Source organism: Manis javanica, chromosome X, assembly GCF_040802235.1.
Source record: "Manis javanica isolate MJ-LG chromosome X, MJ_LKY, whole genome shotgun sequence".
Taxonomy (NCBI): Eukaryota; Metazoa; Chordata; class Mammalia; order Pholidota; family Manidae; genus Manis; species Manis javanica.
This window is the reverse complement of record NC_133174.1, coordinates 24324505-24341356: the sequence shown is the minus strand read 5'-3', so window position 1 is coordinate 24341356 and position 16852 is coordinate 24324505. Positions and strand designations below refer to the sequence as shown.

Here is a 16852-nt window from a genome sequence, read left to right as displayed (position 1 = left end):
ATAAGGAAATATGTAATCAAACACATAGTGGCTTTTTACTTAAGACTGTGATCAACAAAGGAATTCAGAGAAGGGAAACATCAGAATTAACTGGAGTTGCCCATCAACAAAGACTTCACAGACATGAGATTCTAATCATGAAGAACAGGAAGGTTTAGAATAGGTAAGGGAACACACCTAGGTCTGAGAACAACTTGGGCCAATTTATCTTGTAAAGAATGAAGGCATATTGAGTATGGCAAGAAGAAACTGGCTGGTCTGAGATAACCTGTGCATTTGGGGTCAGTAGTGGAAGTAGAGTGGATTGGAGGCAAATTCAAGTATTTAGACATGGTCGTGGGGTGTTTCTCAACCTTCATCTTCTCTTCATCCCTACCCACCAATCTCATGACACATGATTCAGACATTCACATATCTGCATGGGGGTATTCACATTAGGGGCGATAGTATACATAAAAGTGAGTGAAATAAGTAGCGGGAGAGGCAAATTCAAGCATACTAGCTCTGGCTATGTATGCCCTTTCTCTCCCACTCAGAAAAATTCATCAGAATGTAAGTAACTGAGAGTACTGGTATATTGACAATCTTGAATCTGCTCTGATTTATAAAAACTCATAGACCATTTGGAAAGTTCAGGTTTTTCTGTCAATGACACAACTGTCTTCCAATTATTATGACACCACTGTATGGAAACACTGAAACTGAAATTAACTTTAAGAGGAAGGAATGGGAGTATTGAAGATATTTGATCCGAGTAATTCTGTGAGACAGTGATCAATGTTATAAAGATACTCAGTCGAGCAGCTGGAGATGACAGAGATTTCCCAGGATTACTAAAAGGAGTTCTCAAATCACTACGCACACCAAGTGTTGCCTGTGGATCAAATAAGTGATGTGTGATATTTTCAGAATGATGTGATTGTTACTGCAATTAATAAAATATACAATCATATTAAATATTACTAAAATGAGAATAAGTTGTTTTTCATTTATTATTATTGAAAATAAGTTAATTTTTGTCTCAACTTTCTCAACCTATACATACTAGCTACATGATTATTATATGGAGGCATGTAACTATTTTGAAATTCAAAAGCATGATATTATAAACCACTAACACAGTAAAAAGATCACTGAGTTGGGGATTCAGAGGCCTGGAATCTGGGCTTCATCTGGGTCTCTTGCCAGCTGGGAGCTGGGAGTCCTGGACAAACCATTCAGCAGTACAGGCCACAGTTTCCTTAATTGTTAAATGATGGGGTTCTCCCAAATGAGACAACTTCTGAGAATGCTACCAGATACAGCATCTGTAGTTTTGGGTGTATAACATAAGTAAATTTTTCTGGGAATCTTTTTCAAGTTTGTATAACATATATTTACATGGCATGGAAAATAAAGGTATTGACAACTTATTTTTTATAGAATAATTTACTTATTTATATGATTTGGTGATAATAGAGTCTGATTTAATAAGCCCTAGAAGATCATTCCTGAAAATAGATGAATGAAAGAGCCCTGATTTGTTATTGTTTCTTAAAGTTATCCAGCTGTAGTAACCTAAGGCCCCCATTGTCAATAAAGAAGAGGTTCATTTCAGCAATACTGTCTCTGAGCACTTCAGTCCCTGTGTCCTTCCGTTCCATTTGTACATCGAATTGACTGAGAACATCAGGCTCCAAATAGTAAACTGGCCCTACTTTTTCTTGGAAATTGGCCTTTCTGCCTACGTATTTGCTTCTCTTCAAGTTCTTATATTCCATAAAAAGTATACTTTATTTAATTCATAGAAATTAACAATTTGTTAATAAAGAATAGCTATTGAAATATAATATAATTACACCTTTGAGGTAGGACAAAAGTAGGCAAAACAACTTTGGTGACCTTTTTTTTATCTTCTTCCCAGTGTATTACAGGGAAAAGATCAAGAATTTTACCAATTCAAAACTCTATACATATATATGTTCCTTAAAAAATATATAATTCCTTTTATTTTTTGTTTACTTTGATAAACCTTAGGAGTTTATGTTGTTTCAATTAGGTGTATTTTTTTCTGTCGAGTGACCTACTTTCATGCAACAAGCTCAAGATTCTGTAGCATAAGTAGTGAAAATTTTCCATTATGTCTTTTTGTCTTTAAAAAAAAGAGTTCTTAGACTACTTTTAACATTAGAAGAAATATTTTACTTGTAGTTCTTATCAAAATATCTTAGGATAAAGGAAACATCAGTTTTAAAGATTACCTTTGTCCTAACAACAAAAATGTGATTTGTTATTGTGGGATTATTTAACTAACTTTACCTTAGAATATTTGAATCATAATGTAACATTTTATTTAAAAGACTATTTTCAAATGGTGTTTTAAAATGCAAAATTTGTTGTTATTCCATATCGTTTATATAACACATTGCCACCATAGAAAAAGTACCAATATTACTAGGGCTTAAGAATGACTTACTGATGTTTTTAAGGAATTAACATTAGGCCTGATCTGATGAAATTTCCTCCTTTAAAGCAACAAAAATAAGAGTTTGAAAATGAACACATTCTAAAACAGTTCAGCTTCACTTACCTTCTTAAACAAACAGAGTAAGCTGTGTTACTGTTTCAGAAACCATAGACTCAGAGCATTCCCAAGCTCTCTTTATACTCTTAATTTGAGACCCATTCATCCAAAGGATTAAGACAATGAGATTCAAGTCCAAAACAATAGAAAATACGTCCATGAAAAATGTCACACTAATGTTCCTGGGAGTGTTGCCATTTCAGTAGCATGATTTATAACCATTGAACAATATGTTTTTAATTATGATTACTTCTACTTTCAAAAGGAATTTGAGATGGTTTGGTGGGCATGATTTAAATAAAACACATCATAATCTTATTTTTGTACTTGTAACAAGCATTTTCCCTATATAATTTCCCTATATAATTTTCTACCCTTGATTTTTGGTTCCTATTGGATAGCTGGTAGTTATTGAACTTGTGTGCATGGTGTGCTTTTCTATAAGTTAAATGAAAACATGAATTGATTGTGATGTAGCTCGTTTCAGTACTAAGGTTAGTTAGTGTCTTTGCCATACCTGTAGTTCATAAGGTGTTTACTGACCCAGAACTTTAAAAGCTAAGTTTGGTCCAGCACAGTCACTTCAGACCAACACAGTTACATTCCCAGTGTCATGGAGACAGAATTCAAGACTTTAGTATTTGGATTTGTCAAGTGCTTTAGTGTTTTAGTTTTAGAGGATGTGTTCAGGTCACCTAAGAAACAGCAACTCAGATGGTAAATTGAAAGTCACATATAACCAGTGAGTATAAAAATTTGTATAAGCCCTTAAGCAATAAATATCCCGCCAATCCTCTGCATGCCTTTATCATCTTCCACAGCATTCAATTCAATATTGAATTATGAACATGTGAAACCAATAAAAATTTTTAAATATCATCATCCCAGGACTGAGTGACTAGAAACATCGTGTTGCTTTTTTGTATCAGAAACAAAGTATGTGTATAGACCAAATGGATGGCTTCTTTGGTTGGATTCCTTGGATGCAGTCTCTGAGACAAAAGTTGCACTGAGAAGGTTTGCTGGGAAGTATTCTTGGTGGCCCCTCCTCCAAGGAAGTGAGGATGTCAGTGTCCGGCAGAGGGAGAGGTTGCCCACAGGGCAGTTGCTACTTCCATCTAAGCCGATGTGACAGGGAGCATTGGGGCTGGGTTTGTCCTCCAGAGTTGCCTAAAATTGACACAGGTGGGCTAGGACTTGATATACTTGAGCAAAGAGCAAGCCCCAGGGAGAGATGCAGCTTTGATCCATTAGCCATCATTATTAATAGTATCCAAGAGAGAACCTCGATGGAGCACTGTTGTTAGGAAATCCAGTCGGGAGAGGCCTCCTGCGGACTAGGTGAGACATGAACCCAAGAGAGGGTTCTTGACTCTGATCGAGGAGGAATTCATGAGCAAGTTGAGCAGGTGCAAGCAAAGAGTAGTTTATTAAAGCAAAATTACCCATTCAAAGAGGGTGTGCTCAAGAGGTGAGCAGCCCTGGGGTGTCTCTTTCTCCAAATGGGGAAGGTGAGGGGCTAGCTCTCTTTTGTCCTGATACGGTCAGCCTGGGAACTATCATGGTGCCAAGGGATGTGATTTTAGTATGCTAATGAGCATATAATGAACTATGGAGTAACTGTAGGTCACCTTTGCTTCCCATCCCGAATCTAGCTGATTTGAACCAGTTAGAAAGCACATTCTGTTTTGCCATCAGCTAATTTTCCTAGAACCTAGCTGGTTGGTTTTTGCTTAACCTGTTTTGCCAGGGGGCCACACAAGCTGCCCTCAAGCATTTCTTGACTCGCCCAGTACCCGTCTCTCTTCCTAAACTGTACTGCCCACATCAGCACCATCATATCCACTACAGATAGGTATTGGCCTATTCTGCTTACCCCACAAAGGTTACAAAGAGGATACAAAGGAGGAGGAGGAATTACAGAAAAATAAATCGATCATTTTTCCCCCAGGACCTTAATATATCAAAACCACAGTTATTTATAGGACAGTCTTTACTTTGGTATTTAAAGATCTCTTTTAAATCTCCTTAACCCAGAAGGGAAAGAAAAAGTCCACACTCCTTGGTGCATGGGTTCCTTTTTAAAAAAAATTATGATTAAAAAAACATAATTTTTCCTATCTTTACCATTTTAAAGTGTAGAGTGCAGTAGCATTAATTTTATCACATTGTTGTGCAACAAATTTCTAGAAACTTTTTCATATTGCAATAATTCTATAACATATAACAGAATTTCCTTTACTTTTTTAAGGCTGAATATTATTTCATTGTATGTATATACCTCATTCCCTTTATACATCTGTCCATGAACATTTATGTTATTTCCACCTCTTGGCTATTGTGAATAATTCTGCAACAAACATAAGTGTCCAAATATATCTTCAAGGTCCTGTTTTCAATTCTTTTGGATATATGTTCACAAGTTGGATTGCTAGATCATATGATAATTCTGTTTTTAATTTTTTGAGGACCCTCCATACTTCTTTCCATAGCAGCTGCATTTTACACCCCACCAATATTGCACAGTTTCCACTTTCTCCACATTCTCACCAACACTCATTCTCTCTCTGATAGTTGCCATCTTAACAGGTGTGAGGTGATAGCTCATTGTGGTTTTGATTTACAATTCTCTGATTATTAGTGATGTTGAACAATTTTTCATGTGCCTCTTAACCATCTGTATGTCTTCTTTTGAGAAATGTCAATTCAAGTCCTTTGCAAATAATTGAATTGGTATGTTTTTGATTAATCTCTTTTTAATCACTCAACTCAGAGATTTCCTTCTTAAAATAGAGATTGCTTGGAAACTTCCATCTAATTTACTAGATTTTGATCTTGGAGAAGTCTTTTAGTTTATCCAAATCTTAGTTTCTTCTCCTATAAACTGGGTGATAATGATGCTTTCCCTACCTAGAGTGTTCAGGTGAGGAATCAATGGAGAAAATTACTAAAAAGACACTTCTCTACTGTTCAAAGTTCTGTACAAATGTAAGGTATTATGAATTCAGACCAAAAGAATGTATGTTTGAAGAGTGCTTAATACAGCTTCATTTACCTTGAAGCTGCTGGTTCCTTTGTCTTTGTTCTGCCTAGTGAAACTCTGAATTGAAACGCTTATGAATCAACTAATGTCTGTCTGCCTGTCTGTCTGTCTGTCTATCTACCCCCTTGCTGTGTGTGTGTGTGTGTATGTGTATGTGTGTGTGTGTAGGACCCTGCTGAGTACTTTGCAACTCATAATCTTGATAATAGCAGCAAATGTTGATTGAGACCTTACTATGTATCAGACATTGCCCTGGGTTTGGTGAGGAAGAAAAAGACAACAAATCAGAAGCTTATCTCATCTCATCTCATGGATGAGGCTTGTGAGAGCCTGGGACCTGTATAATAACTTTAAAAACTCTTCGCTAATCACTTTGCTACTTAGAGTAAAAATGTAGCATATCACCCCCCCAAAAAATGAGACTCACTGAGACTGAATTCTATAGAGAGTACTGCTTACCTGTTTTTTCTCATCCTTGACTGCAGAATCTTCTAATATTCAGATAGGAACAATTCTCTTAAAAGCAGAGAAATAAAGAAAAGATTGGATTCTTTAATTCAGGAATTTTCTAAGGTGCTTCAAATTTTGGTGGAATAGCAGTGCGTTTTCTGTAATGAGAACTGTACGATGTTCTCCAACTGGTTATACCCAAATAGATACATGGATTTATTCTGATATCAGTTTTGGAATTAATGATCATCCTTCATCAATAACATACTCCTTATTATGGTCTAGCTGGCTTTTCTTCCCTTGTCTTCTGCTCTCATGGCTCTCATTACTACATTCTCTGCTTTGTTCATTTTCAAAGTAGTAAGTGTACTAAAAATGAATTTCTACTAAAGGCATTGCTTTTCAGATATCCTATAAAATGCTGGCTGCCTAATTTGCAGGTATCATAGAATAACCATGTGCACCATCAGTTCTCTTTCACTTTTTCACGTGAAGATAGTTTCCCTTTCCTTGCTGTGTACTCTGCTGGGTAAGCATTTGCTTTATTTCTGTAGTAATGGGATGGGCATTTAAGTCCTGTTTGGATATAAGTCTTTCATCGGTGAACGTCGAGGCTGTATCAGTTTTCTATTGCTGTATAAAAAACTACCCCCAAATGTAGTGGCTTAAAATAAGAATCATTTATTTAGCTCTGCTTTGGGCTGGGCTTATCTAGGTGGTTCTTTGGATAATCTCAGCTGGGCTCATTCACGTATTTATGGTCAGCCGGGAGTTGATGGCCTCATGCATGTGTTTGGCACTTGGAGTTTGGATGAGACTATGGGTACCACAGGACAGACAGACATTCAGTAGGTGAGCATAGTTCACATAGCGGTGAAAGTATTCCAAGCATAGCCCAATGGCCAAGCATTTCTCAAGCCTTTGCTTGTGTCTTGTTTACTAATATCCCATTGGCCAATCCACATTCAAAGGTTGGAGAAATATGCTACAGCTCTTGATGGAAAGATCTGGAATATCTCATGATGAGGGTATAGGTGCAGGAAGTAAAAGAACCATGGATGCTGACTCTCTACCACAGATGCTTTCTTTCATTTTTTATCACTAAGACCATTCCCGTGTAATACTCTTCTGTAGACCCTAGTAGCTATAGCTTCAGATATTTATTGTTTCTTCGGTGCCTGCCCAATATCGTGTGGAGGAGAGAAGCACTTAACTGTTTCACTTAACCTCTACTTCTGAGGTATGAGCTAGCATAAACCTGGATAGGCATAAAGGATGTCAAGCACAGATGCTAATACGCAAGTATATAAATGTCACACACACACACGGAAGGAGAGACAGCAAGCAAGAAGAGACTGACAGAGGGAGAAATTGAAAATCCTTTGCCCAGTAGTCCTCAACCACAGGCAGTTACCTCCCCTCCGCCAGGGGACATTTGATAACATCTGGAAACATGTTTGGCTGTCACAAGCGGAAAGGCACTCTGGCCAAGTATGTTGTTAGACATCCTACACTGCACAGGACTGCCACCCACACCAAAGAATTTTCCATGCCACAGTGTCAATAGTGCCACATTTGAGAAACCCTGCTTTTTACTGAGTGCATGTAGGAAGAGTTCATATAATATGATTTCTAGAAGGGCATTTTGAAGATGCAAACAAACAAAAATGGAAAAGGCAAGGGTTGTTTGTCTTCAGATTAGTGAAGGAAGGAGGCATGTTTGGGTGAAGTCAGTTTGGAGGTGATTCAGGAATAATAGTGAACTTGTGGGAGGAAGCCACACGCACTTCACCGTTATAAGCCATATTGTTATGGCTGGTTCAAGGTGATCTTCTCTTCTTAGTTAGAATGGATGTTAAATGTATCTTGTGGGTACCATATGTCACTAACTATAGCTCCCAAACACCAAAGTATGTGAGTTACTTAAGAATTTTTGCATATTGAGTGGGACATGTAGGAAATACGTGATGATCAGGTTTTTCTTAGAAGTAAGTTCAGTGGCCATGCATGCTGTTTTGGCCTTGTCACTTAGGGTGAGATCCTGAGCAAGTTACTTTACTTTTCTATAAAATGAGAATAATACCTACCCTCAAAATTGTTTGCTAAAAATTAAAACGTGGTTTATAAGTAACTTTGCCTGGGCCATAAGAAACCCTGACTAAATTATGGTAGTAATAGTAGTGTTGATGGTAATCTCACTTCCTTCCAAGTAGCAGCAAATATTTCTCACTTGGGTTATTTTCTTAGTAGCAGAGAAGAAACGATTAAAAAGTGATAAAGTATGTCACTGAGCTTTAAAAGTCTGGGCTCCCACACCTAACTTTTTTTTTTTTTCTAAAATCCAGGGATACATTTAGTTACTGTGCATCCTGGAATTCCAGGTCTCTATACCACAAGCCATTATTGTGCTTAAATGTGAATAATCGATGATAGTCAGGTTACGTATTTTATCTCTTTAGAATGATGAGAAAGAATACCAACAAAAACAAATGTTACTGTGTTTGTGACATTTTTTTCTAATTTTCCACCTGTGCCTACAGACTAGAAATATTTAGAGGGAAGAAGTAAGGTTCTTCCTCAACTGTACACAATAAGTTCTTCTTTTTGAGTCCATAGATGATTTCTAATTTAGTTAGCATATACTCTCTAACTCTTACATATTTCATTAAGTTACATGCTATCCTTTCAAATATTCCAAAAGAAAAATATTCCCAGTGCTGCTTACATGGAGAATAATTATCTATTGGTGATATGCAAATAGCTCTACAATGTTTCCTCATGGTATTAAGCAATAACTCATCATACTTAACAGTAATGCAATCTGACCACATATACAGAATGGCACTTTTTAAATATCGGTATTAGTGTGAATCCAGGAATTTATCACTCAGTCAATTGACTGATTTTACAAATATAAAATTAAAGAAAGCAAAAAAGTTACCCACATTCATACAACAAAGCAAGGAATAGAATGTGTGCTTCTTACTTTCTTATCACTAAAGGAGACCTGTGAATTACAGAGAAACCACGTGTTAATACTTCAAAGGAAGTATGCCAAACACATTGTATGTGTTTTTTAAAAGATTTAGTAGCTTCTTTAAAGCTCTAAGTAAAGCTGTTAGTCTGACTAATCATGTACCCCTGAAACCAATTAAATTTTTAGACTGGAGGAATGTTCTTCAAATGCTCTTGAAAAAGTGAGAGTTCCCTCCTAAAGGCAACACCTTTTAATTAACAAAATACTCAGAGCAAAGCTGTGGTTTGCAATAGTATATCACACCTACTGTTATTCATCCTACTGTTCCGGTATGCCAAACTCAATTCCTTTCAGCTATTTTGAGCTTGACTTTCTGTCTGCTTAACTATGGAAAGAAAACATTTTTAGTAGAGTTATTTTAATTTTCTAATGAATGCATAAGAAACACATTATACCACAGTCATCAGTAGTCAGACTATACAGGCTGTGTGCTTGTGTGTGTGTACATATATATATATATGCATGCATATAGTATATGATATGTGCATTTATTTGCCTTAGTTATACATTGTAATACATGTGGTTGTGGTTGTGGCATGAACTCATTAGGCAGGAAAGACACAAGTGTCTGTTGCCGGAGGGAATGGTTAATACTGTGATACTCCAAGGATTTGAGAATAGCTTTGGTCTCCCTGGTGGTTAGAGACGCTGAGATCAAAGCAACCACTCCCAGAACCAACTCCTTGTGTCCCTAGACAATGACCCAAGGCAAGGGGAGGGTGTCTATAGACAAGCAGATCATTCTGTAGGGACATCAAATGTGGCACAGACAAAAGGACCCCGACCAGCTGGAGGGGAAGCCATTCGTCATGCTCCTTAGGGGGGAGAATCTGGAAACCCATCCCAGAACTTTACATCAAGATTCTATATAATTATTTATGTATTCTAACTCCTTACTAGGTCAGGACTATGGGTTGAAAGAACTCTTAACAAATCCTCTTTCCATTTAGTCCTGGAACGACTAAATATCACTGCCTGAGATGTAAGAGTCAAGATTCCATTGCTCAGTCTGGGCAGAATCCTTCGAACTGCCTCATTACAGATCTGACCAGCCCACGCTTTACCTAATGTGGTGATTTGCTTATGTTTCTGGTAACATGACAGTGATCAAAACCTCATTTTTTTTTTACTTTTAGATAAAAGTGAAGGTGTCTTAAAATGCAGTATGAGTCAATAGGATATATACAACAAGTAAGAGCAATGTTGTCAGGACCTAAAAATTTCTCCTTTGAAACATCTTGCTTAATAAAAAAATAAGAAAAAATACTTATATAGTCGGATATGGAGGCAAGTCATTTTAGGAAAAGTGAAATACTTTAATTAATGTTCTAGACAGAATTGGCCCTAATAAAATGTGTGAAGTAAATGGAGATTAGCCTCCTTCTACTTTATATAATAGCACTATTTTCTCTATTCTTGGAGATCCAGCATTTCTGAATTTAGAATCCAGTTCTCAGTTACTATCAGCTACCCTCTAGCCACATGCAAGGGAAAAAAAAAAACAGTTCCCAAACCTAATAATGGTGCATGAGTTTGTTCTTCCTAGTGGTGATCGGATTGAAGTAGTAACATGGTAAAGATTTCATAGTGATAGGGTCCAAAAGAATGGTGTGATTCTATGCCCTGTGGAGACATTTTGGTTATAAGCTAATCTTGGTACTGCAAAACATACAGAAATCTAAATGGAGAATGCCAAGCACAGAGTGGGGGTTGGGGGCCAAAGGGTTGGGAAGCGGAGGGAGCAGAGACTCCAGTGGGAAGGGCAGTGCAGAGAGCAGGAAGCCCGGAATGCCATGCTAATTAAGGAAAGGAAGAGCTGATAAACATTTGTTTCAGTAGCAAAAGGAAAAGAAGAAAACACATACACGGAACAGTGCTAGGAGGTGACTTGCATATATCAAGTCATAAAACACTTAGAACAATTCCCTGAGATCAGTACTGTTTTCACATTAGCAAGTGAATACCAAGGCTCAGAAGAGTTGTTTAGCAAGCATACTATAATCCCTTACCTCAAAATGCGGTAATCTCATCCAACGTTGTATATATAGGAAACATAAGGCCAACTGTCTGTGAGGGAAGTACTGTTATAATCGCCAATTTACAGAGGAGTAAATGGAGGTTTAGAGAGTTTAAGTAGCGTGCCTGGAGTTACACATATAAGAAATGGCAGAAAAAGGATCGAATTCCGGCAGTCTAGCCCTGGATAGTCTGTTTTACACTCTGCCTCTTGACCCAGTGTTCTTTCCTGCTTTTTCCCTTTGATAGACAAGTGGGGAACCAAACAGTTGCTTAGTCTCTCTTATATTTGACCTTCTGCCTGCCCCAAGTAGTGGCTCTCCTTCCATTATTTCTTGTTCTGAAAATACCTAAAATAACTTAAATAGCAAGAGCTGAGGCATGTTCTGTGTTCTAGTTTTCGAGAAACCATCCTTAGAGGTTACTGTTATCTTTTAGCTTTCACTGAGGGTAAAAGGCCTTCAGGTTTACTGAAAAGCTTACTGTGCATAGACGTTTTTTTTTTTTTTAGCTTCATTCATTTATTCAGAGCACATCAGTTAAGCACCTGCTGTATTTCAGAACCTATGTGAGGTGCAGGAATGGGGCACTGAGCACGGTGGATACAGTGTGCCTCCCTTTCCCGCTGGTGTAGAGATGTTGAGTGCTAGAGGAGAGTGACCCGCAGGGACCTGGACGGTCCATAAACAAGATCATCTGCCCATGACGGCTTCACAGATGGCTGCCTTGCTTGGCCTTTCAACCCTCCTCGGAATCTGTTTCAGCTGACTTTGCACCTGGTGATACATCTTCCTGTTTGCTCATTGGAGAACGTTGGGATATTATCATCACAATGTCATTTCTTAGCACTTTTTAGTCACCTTGACTCATTCTCTGTTTTCCAGTCTCTGGCCCTGGCCTTTCTTTTCAATAGACCTTTTTTTTTTTTAATGTGCTTTCCAGAAAACAGTTGAAATCAAAGCATTCTCTAGATTCTCATCCTTCACCGTATTGCAGTTTAAGATGACATGATCATTTCCACTTCACTGAGCACTTTGTTGGTCAGAAGTAAGTCTAGAGAAAAAAATCTCAGCTCACTCAGGAGGGTGCAATTTTCAATAAGTTAGGTTTAAAACAACAACAAAAGCATTGCCAGATACTTCCCAGAACCTTGAAATCCTCCCAAACTACTGGATGATGCCTCTATATCTACTGTATATCTATTTTAAGCATAATTTGTCCATATTTTCTAGTCATGCGGGCCTTTGGCAGTTAACTCCCACGGTGATATTTTAATTCAGCTCACCTTTCGTCTTCACCCTTGCACCCTCTCCGGGGAATCAGCTCCTCTCTCAGCATCCTTTTGAAGATTTCTCCATCTTGTTGGCGCTCTGCTCCCGCCCACTACACTCTTGGATCCCAAAATGCTATTTCAGTTTCAGATTATCTTTCATTCTTTCTAGAAAGAGCCTCAGAGTGGTGAGATGACTTCAAGAAACCATTTCTTCTTTATCTGCTCAGTATTACTGTCTTTCAGTCATTACTCCTTGGCTTTAGTTTTTTATTCTGTCTGATGCCTCACTTTTTTTTTGTTTCTTTATGCCTTGTTCAGGGTTATTTCTTCCATCTGTAGGAACCCCTTCTTGTCCCTGAGAAACTTGAGACAAGAAGCATCCCTCCATTCCTCTCATCTTCTCTAACAAAAAGACAACCTTAAAAGGGCAGAAAATAATACAGCCGTGAAAAGCAACTGTGGCCTCCTCCGAATGGAGTGGAATGCCAACATGGCACATTGTTCTCATGTTCCTAGAATAATTCTCTTGTTGTCCATGCCTCTCCAGTGTCCTATTGAGATACTGTCTTTTGCAGTTTTCCCTCAAAGCTTCCCTCCGAACCCATGTAGGCCACTATTTCCTTGCTATTGGTCTCCTGGATTTATTAGCACCAGTGGCCAGATCCTATAAACTAGATGAGGCCTTCACTATCCCTCATTACTTACCTTTGATAACCTAGGTGTTTGTTGCTATTTAGTATCAATCCCTTTCAGTAAATGTAGGGCCACACACAGACCTTTGGCTGAGTTTTCTCCAAATACTTCACATATTTCTATCCCTTATCTCCAACTTCCCACCATATTTGTTCATCACTGTGTTTCTTGTTTATCAGGTGTTTATACAAACAGTAATGCCTAATGTTACTTTACCTACTAGTGTCAGGAACTGTGCTAATGTTATTGTTCTAGAGTTGTTCTGTGTATATTTCTCATTGAATCTGCACAAATGTTCTATGGCTTTACCCTATTATTATCCCTCCTTTACTGAGGAGAAAATCTGAAGCTCAGAGAGGTTAGCTTAACCAAGGTCACAGAATCCCAAAGGCAGAGAGAAGGATTCTCTCCCAGGTGATTTTACTGAGGAACTTCAGATCTTAACCATCACCACGTACTGTCTTACACCACAGTGTTCAACACTTTTAATATTTCTTAATGACTTGGAAACAGTGTTTCATATCCAAGTAGAAAAACTTTACTGGTTGTGCTGTTCCGAAAATAATCTAGCTTGGGTTTTCTTCACTGCTAGCCACTTTATTACTAGCTGAAAGAAAAGGAAAAAAATATATGATAAACTACTCCAACTATAAAGTACAGAGCAAAGACAAGAACATTTCACTGGCTTCGACTTCTCTAGGGTCCACCTCCAAAGTCATTTACTTCCTTTTCTAGGAAATCCTCAGAACTAAAATATCATCCAACCATTACTTTTGCTCTTCTTTTTCTTTTGAATAAAAAAATGAGCAAAACTTAATTTACCTGGCAAGGTCTGCATACCTTTTTTCCTTTACCAATTCCAAAATCAATATCATTGTTATTGAGAGGGACTATGTAAATTAATTGTCCAGCCAGAAGAATGAGCAAAATCATTTTGAAAGATAGCTAGATGTGTTTTCATGAAAAGCTTGGGTCTCTGAGTATTCCTATCATGTGGTACAATATAAGGTATTCATGCTGTTAGGAGAAAAACATGAAGTGTCATAAATAACACTTTGGCTCAGATTGTTGCCCTTCAATTGAAGTTGTTTTATTGACTGAAATTGGCTTCTTAGCTTGTTCCTAATTTTTATGTTTTTCTTTTCATTTTGGCAAAAAAAAATTTGCAGCTCCTAGTCAGACTGTTACTCTGGTGACACAAGCCGTGGTTACCAAGGAAACTGTCATCTCCGAACTAGAAATGCCATCTTCATTGCTGCTGGAGGTACCTGCTCTGGCCGATTTCAGCCGGGCTTGGACAGAACTTACCGACTGGCTGTCTCTGCTGGACCGAGTTCTAAAATCACAGAGGGTGATGGTGGGTGATCTTGAAGACATCAACGAGATGATCATCAAGCAGAAGGTATGGGAAAAAGAGATAAAAGCTGGCCAAAGTTTCTCTTTAAAGTGAAGATTTTTCGTAAGTCAGTTCACTCTCCAAGACCATTTCCCGTCGGTGTTTAGGCAGCTTTCCCCTGTCAGCAAACACCCTCTTCTCTTTCCTCAGTTCAACCCAAGTGTGATCAAGGAAACAAATTAATGCAAGCATCGAAAACAGCCACAAATGAAAAAGGAATAATATAAGGGAAAGATCATAACCCTTAGATGTAAAGTTGGCTTTAATTAAATTCCCTAAACAACTGGTATTTTAAAAAATCTTTTTAATATCAAATAAGTAGCTCAATTGAGCTGTTTACATTTAAACAATCTAAAGGGACTTTGCAGCCATAATATATTATAGAATAAAATACAGTCATCTGGAATTGGTTATTCACTCTTCTGAGTTATCTGTGCCAATTTTCCTCCTCTAGCGATAAGGTGATTGAAAGTTACCTATAAATAAACAAACAAAAGTAACAAAACATGAATCATTTAAAAATATGTTAGAAATTAATATTGGTATTTATGCAGTGCCATACTCAAATAGACATGTTTTCAGTACAAAGATTGCATTTGTAAGCCTCATTGGAATCTATTCTGCAAAATTATGACATCAACTAGAAACATAGGAATATATTGATATAAATGTGGTTTACCTAGCTAGAACAAAAATACTATATATCTTTTATGTTTCTGAGTGAATAGGAAAAGTAGTTTTGAAAGGATTATATGTTATAGTTATCTCACTGGTAAATAATTTTCAAGTATTCTCAAAAGAAGTAATCAATTGTACTGAAGGTATTTAGTTGTTATAGAACTACTTTTTGAAATAAGGAGTAAGGCAGTTTTCTTTTTAAAATGAACTTCAGCAATTTGGTAGGAATAAAAATAATGTGATAGTAAGCAACCTGCCTTTAAAGTACCTTGATCTTAGACTTAGAGGACCTGAATTCAGGGGTCCTTTTTTTCTTTTTGTCATTTGCAAATAACTTGATTGTACCAACTCATTCTCTGGATCTTGGTTTCCTCTTCTGGGTACAGGGCACACAACTCACATTCACATTCACCATACAGCAATAGATGTGTGTGTGTATATAAAAACATGTAAACATTATATAAATACATATAATTTGTTTTTCTACTGCTTTATAACTAGCATTAACAGCCATTTTTTCAGGAAAAAACAGCTGAGGCTCATAGATGTCACGCTCCTAGGAAGTAACAGAGCAAAGATTCAAATCCAAGTCTGTTTGGTTCCTAAGCCTGTACTGTTCTTACTGCATATACTGCCTACCAGTATTAGCTATAAATGGGACTACCATTTGGTGGCATATATATGTATGTATTTGTATATATAGTCTATGTCAGACACTAAGTCCTTTATAATTGCAATGTGCTGATACAGAAACAAGCAGTATGTTTTTTTTCATACTATCATATTAAGTTACAACAATACTTCCAAGACCCATTTCTAACCAGAGGAGACAGTATGTTATAATGTTTAAAGCAAGGGCTTTGAAGTTATATTGTCGGGGTTCAAAGCTTGACTCTTCTACCACAGCTGCATGACTGTAGGTAAGTTGTTCATCCTTTCTGAACCTGAGTTTATGTATCTGTACAATGTGCATAATGATACTATCAGCCTTGTAGGTTGTCATGAGGATTAAGTAGTATATGAAAATGCTTCCCACCTTGCCTTGCTTACTGCAAGTATTCAACTGTGAGTAATTAATATTATGTTCTACAGCCAGCTGTATAAATCTGCCTACTCATGGCATTTGTTTCATGCAAACTGTATGTCACAAAACAGTACTACATGAACATAACAGCTCATTTCCATATCTGCACTCCATTCTGCCATTGACATTATGGTCTCCTTTAAAAGCCACTAGATATAAGAGTGGGAGAAGAAGCCCATGCTCCCTGGTGAAGGGTTTGTAAGTCTGCCCCTTAGGGAAGGCATTGACCTGTTCAGCTGTCTTAAGACAAATAAATTTGTCTTTTACAGAAAGCACCGCTAACCTGATGCTTCTTCAAAGTCATAGTCTTTAAATATAAGTCCAAAGTTAGTTGAGAGGAGAAGTTCAAGTGCCGTATGTGGGACCACAGAAAACAGAATTTGTAAATGTCATATACATGACAAGATATATATATTATATATATATATATGTATAAAATCTCCCTTCTCTTGCTAAGTAATGGAGATGTTTTTCCTGCTTCTACCCCTCATATTAAAAAATAATTTATGAAGACATGGTCAGTTCTTGCCTTTTGTAGCTTCAATCACTACATTGTCAGTAAAATGACCCTAAATAAACACAAAACAAATGTGTGTGTGTGTGTGTGTGTGTGTGTGTG

The 16852-nt window shown here is 37.3% G+C and overlaps 1 protein-coding gene across 10 annotated transcripts in view; it reads left to right on the top strand.

Annotated features, from left to right (window-relative positions):
• Nucleotides 1–16852, top strand: part of DMD (dystrophin) — a 2259748-nt gene that overhangs the window by 1623542 nt on the left and 619354 nt on the right. For all 10 annotated transcript variants that reach the window (XM_036992000.2, XM_036992004.2, XM_036992005.2 and 7 more), the window contains one exon: nt 14245–14477. In XM_036992000.2, the coding sequence (XP_036847895.2) occupies nt 14245–14477 (233 nt within the window). The remainder of the gene's footprint in view (nt 1–14244; nt 14478–16852) is intronic.